General features: G+C 37.8%; 1 protein-coding gene across 1 annotated transcript; it reads left to right on the top strand.

Annotated features, from left to right (window-relative positions):
* The first annotated feature begins 1744 nt into the window (after nt 1–1744).
* Nucleotides 1745–5452, top strand: LOC119784662 (glutathione S-transferase A-like). The gene is made up of 6 exons (XM_038286839.1): nt 1745–2045; nt 2980–3045; nt 3142–3247; nt 4780–4898; nt 4990–5078; nt 5174–5452. The coding sequence occupies exons 1-6, from the start codon at nt 1878–1880 to the stop codon at nt 5304–5306; spliced, it is 681 nt and encodes a 226-aa protein (XP_038142767.1). The 5' UTR covers nt 1745–1877; the 3' UTR covers nt 5307–5452.

Here is a 5452-nt window from a genome sequence, read left to right as displayed (position 1 = left end):
CATATAGATAGATAGATAGATAGATAGATAGATAGATAGATAGATAGATAGATAGATAGATAGATAGATAGATAGATAGATAGATAGATAGATAGATAGATAGATCTATATATATATATATCTCCACAATGTTGCTATATTTGGTCATGTTTCCATGTAATTGATGTATTCAAGTCAGTGGCAGATAACATGCGCTAACATCACATAAAATGATAGTTAGCTGGCATTTAATCAGCGTTTCTCTAATGGCAAAATTTGACCAACAAAGAGGCTGTTTTTTTTCTCCAGTCTTTTACATTAACACCTTAGAGCAAGAGTATTCCTATCTTTCATTAAAAAAATAAGTATTTTCTTTTGTTATTACAGCCTGCCTTCCTTTTTTTAATATTAAGACAAAAAAAAAAGTTAAATAGGCTACATTCACACTTGTGAAGGCTGCTGTTGTACTAGTTTTATCTTGTCATTTCATTCCTAAATATCCCTAAAAGGGATTCATGAGTTGTGAAGTACTGTTGGGGGGACTGAAGGCTGACGAAAAGTCTCATATCTCTGGGATTTTTAGAGTTAAAAGTATAGTGGAGGATGTTCTTTTTTCTGGTGGATCATCCTAATAAGTTGTCCTCCTAATTGTCAATCATTCTGGTGATATGTTTATGTAAGGCCTTCCTTTGTGCTCATCCCCCTTTTCACTTGCCAGTAGTGAGTCTGACATATTGGAAAAATTGCAAATCTTCTTTTGGAAAGTAAGCTTGTATGATCAATGCAAACAGCAACCTTTAAACAGAGCGTGCATGAGGAGAAACAGACTTGTGCACGCTCTCACACTCGTTTAATAGACATTTGCTCTTGGGAACAGGTACAGGGTTGTGCATGTGCATTTTTATCTTTTTTTAAAGTGAAGGGGCGGGTCTTTTCAAAAATGTACAAAAATACTCCACTATACCTTTAACATGCCATAGATATTATTTGGAGTGTTTGATTATGATGTTAACCATGGAAAATCAAAATCAAATTCCTTGTCCATTTATTTGGCCTTTAAAATTGATTCTGATTCAGCTGCTTCCATTCACTGCTGCAGTGTTTAATGCATCTAAAAGTGGACATTAGACTGTCAGGATCAGAACACAGGAATAAATTACAACCTCTACCTTATTCCTGCTGTACCTTTAATTCTGATAGCAGTTTTGTTACAAGCAGCCTACTACCATGAGTTACAGGTAAGTTTAGCTAACCAAAGGAATGTTTTGAAATGTGTCAGGTAACATTTCTTCAAGCTTTGTGCACTTGTTGAGTAAAACGTTGCCCAATGAGCTCAAATTTGAGGTGGAAAGTTTTCAGTTCTCACTTCGTCTGTCTGGTTTGGCCATTAATACAATAATGCCATAGATTATTGCTCTGTGTTCAGCTGCATACTCAGCTCCCTTGTTTTCTCTTTTTCCAAGTTTTCTCAACACATTTCTTGAATGTGTTTATTTAGACATAAAAAATCTAAAAAATAAAATTTAGAGACAACCAGAGTGAGAAACTGCAGAGTGATAATAGTATATTTTTTTGCATGGCTGGAACAAAACTGTCTTTGTCATTGTGTACACCACAATAAACCTTTATTACCGACTTTATGTTGCCTTTTTGTTCAAAGTTCACCGAATATCAAAGAACTTCGAGACAAAGCTGCTGGTGTTATCATTTAACAAACTGAGGGCTTGTTCTTCTTTTTAATCCTCTGTTGCATCACTAATCATTGATGATTGGATGGGACTTTTTGAAACCCTCCAATCCGACTGGTGGCTGCTGCCGGACTTAAACGCAGACCACTCAACACACAGGCTTCACTTTCCCAACTTCTGTTGTCTGGTGTAACAGGTCTCCCTGGAACCATGGCCAGGAACATGACTCTGCTTTGGGGCTCCGGCTCTCCTCCCTGCTGGAGGGTCATGATCGCCTTGGAGGAGAAGAAGCTGCAGGGCTACAACAGCAGACTGTTATCCTTTGATAAAGAGGAGCACAAGTCCACGGAGGTGTTTAATATCAATCCCAGGGGTCAGGTGAGGAGAGAGCAAACAACATCACAACTAAAATACACATTCATACCAAAAAACATGGAGATTTACCAGCCAGTAGCAGATTACTGTGTATGCAGCTGGATGAGTGCCTAAGCTAATGCAGCGTGTAAAGGTCAGGAAGATAAAAGCACAGTATGTGTTAATGATTTCAGGGGGCAGGAGTCCTTTAAGGTCCTTCTGTTAAAAAAACGCCTCAATTTATGGCTGTTTACAAACCCTGATGCTTTCAATTCTTAGCTTATTTTAACTCAATATCAGGTAATATGCTGTGAGATAAAATACTGAATATATTGATTTGTTTGCGGCAGTTATGGATCACAATGGTAAACAATTTTCCACAACAATGCAATTACATTTTTTTTTTTCCCATTTTCTAATTTGGACAGTTTTTGTCTTATTTAACAAGTTTCAGACCATCAAACAACTTTTGATATCAGCCAAACATAGCTTGAGTAAACAAAGAGTAAACACTGCATAATTCTAACCCACTTATCTTTGCAAAGACTTTTAATTAAGTGCAGGTCCTGCTTCAGCAATTTAAAGGATTCAGGGCCCAGACTTTGACTAGGCCACTTCAAACAGCAGAACACTGACCTTGGGTGATTAAGGCTTGATGAGGAGTATAAAACTCAAGAAGCAGTCCTGCAGACTTATTTATGGATAATAGCCCTGACTGTGTTTTGCTGGATGCCAAAAGTATTATAAATGACTATATGAAACATTTGTGTGATCGTTGTGAAGAAAAACTAAATAAATCTGTAAAAAGGAAAACATTTTTTTTAAAAGGACTGCATGAACTGGAAAAAAGGGGTTAAAACAATTAACAAAAGGACAGAAAAGCTATTAAAACCGGAAGCAGATAATGCCTTTGCTGTTGTTGTTTTCTTACAATGTCTTGATATTTGTTCCTTTTTAGGTGCCGTCTTTTAAACACGGAGACATTATTGTCAATGAATCTTATGCAGCCTGCTTTTACCTGGAGGTGAGGGAAAAAATTATTAAAACATTTTTTTTTGATACAAATACAAATACACATGCTGCCTGTAGGACTTTATTTCTCTCTCTCTATGTTTCCCAGAGCCAGTTTAAGTCTCAAGGAACAAAACTGATCCCAGACAGCAAAGAAGAACAGGCGCTGATGTACCAACGCATGTTTGAGGGCCTCGCTTTCTATGATAAACTAAGTAAGGCAATCAAAAGTCGGTGTATTTCTGCTGCACAGTTTTTACCTTTGAAACCGTCGAAACTGGATCATTGAAATGCATTTTTCTACATATCTTTCAATTTCTGATTGCAATTAGCTTGTGTGATGAAGAGTGACAAAATGTATGTTTTTAACTTCCTGTAGCAGTTGAACATGAGGCAGTGCTTATTAAAAAACAGACAAACAAATAAGAAAGAAAAAAACAAAAAACAAAACAATATTCAATACATGGTACAAGAACAGTTAAACCTGAGACAAAATTACTGGTACTTATAGTCTTAATCAGCTATGGAAAATATCTACTATTATTTCAGGAGAAAAAAATGGAAGTTGCCCAAAACCTTCATTTATGATCAGGGGTTTTGGCAAGGATGTTGCGATACGATACGCATTACGATTCTTGGGTCACAATGTGATATTATCAAAATATTGTAGTATCATGATAAATTGTTGTATTCCATCCATCCATCCATCCATCCATCCATCCATCCATCCATCCATCCATCCATCCATCCATCCATCCATCCATCCATCCATCCATCCATCCATCCATCCATCCATCCATCCATCCATCCATCCATCCATCCATCCATCCATCCATCCATCCATCCATCAACACCAATTAACCTAACACTCAAGTTTTTTTGGATGTGGGAGGAAGCTGGAGTACCCGGAGAGAACCCACACATGCACAGAGATAACATGCAAACTCCATGCAGAAAGACCCCTGAACCTTCTTGCTGCAAGGCCACAATGCTACCCACTGATCCAGGGTGCAGCCGACATTCTATCCAGCTAGTATCAAAATGAAATGCAAAGATAAAAATGAAGTTGATCATTCAGTTATTTTGTTATTTTGGTAGCCATCTTGTTTGGGGTTTGAATCAGTCCACGTCTTGCCCCTGTGACTGCCTCTTGTACAGAAATGGAACTGTGCTGCACAGCTTAAGGGCCCGTCTACCAAAGCGGCAGTGCAGAAGTAACACATTCCCCCCATTCTTTTAAGGAATATTTTTCCTTTAATTAATATCAGGAGCTGAACGATCAATGCTATATCAAGTGACCAAAAATGGCAATATATCACCAAATTAATTTTCTCACATTCCCCTATTTATTATAATACCCATTTTTCAAATCATTAGGTGGTTCTTCATCATTTTATGTCAAAGTATTTATGAGCAAATGTAGAGGCTCCCTAGAGCCGCTTTGAGCTCCGAATTCACAGACTGCTGACCCTTATTTTAAGCTATTGTCCCATTTGCGTTGGACAAATAAACAGGAAATAGAGGTTGTTGGTGGTGGGTATCCTTTAATTTGTCTGTGTGAAACACTGACTGACAAACAATTCAAATTAAAGGCTTGAGAAAAAAGAAAGACTGATTTATTTTATTTCAGGTTTCAGGTTATTCTATTTTGGTACACATTTCCATATATCAGCATTTGTGACATATTTTTTTTAAATTGATATTTGCATGTATTTGATTGAAATTGGATCATCCCTCTTTATTCCAGCTGCAGTGATTTTCTATGAATACTTCGTCCCTGAAGGCGAGAGGCTCGACTCAGCTCTGAAGAGACATAAAGATGCCCTGACCATGGAGCTCAAACTCTGGGAGGGTTACCTGTTCAACGTGTGTAAAGCGTGCATCGACCAAAACAGTCTAACCAATAGAGCCATGACCGGTTTTTAACACTTCTGTGATTCTCTTCTTTCTTCTCTAGATGGGTTCTGGCTCTAATCTGGCAGGGAAGTCGTTTACGCTGGCTGATGTGGTTGTTTTTCCAACTATAGGGACTCTTTTTAGATTTGGGTCAGTGAGACAAACAAGTGACGATCCCATCATGCTTTTTTTATTTATCAACAATTTTTTCAACTTTTTTTCGTCTTTCCATTTAAATTCCCCAGGTTGTCTGAAAAGCGTTACCCTAAACTGGGCGAGTACTACGCTCTGCTGAGAGAGAGGCCGAGTATCAAGGCCAGTTGGCCTCCTCACTGGCTGGAGAACACCAAGGGACTAGACACCCTGAAGGATGTCTGAAAAATAGAAACTTGAGTCATGTTGTGGTTGCATTTTTTTGGCTTCTCATCCTTGATGATCTAAATTTTTTATCTCTATGAGCTTGTGAAGTACATCTCAAACATGATTAGATGTTTCTCCTAATAAAATCTATGCACTTTTCTGAT

Source organism: Cyprinodon tularosa, unplaced genomic scaffold (genome assembly GCF_016077235.1).
Source record: "Cyprinodon tularosa strain WSP-4 unplaced genomic scaffold, ASM1607723v1 ctg230, whole genome shotgun sequence".
Lineage (NCBI taxonomy): Eukaryota > Metazoa > Chordata > Actinopteri > Cyprinodontiformes > Cyprinodontidae > Cyprinodon > Cyprinodon tularosa.
This window is presented reverse-complemented; position numbering and strand designations above follow the sequence as displayed.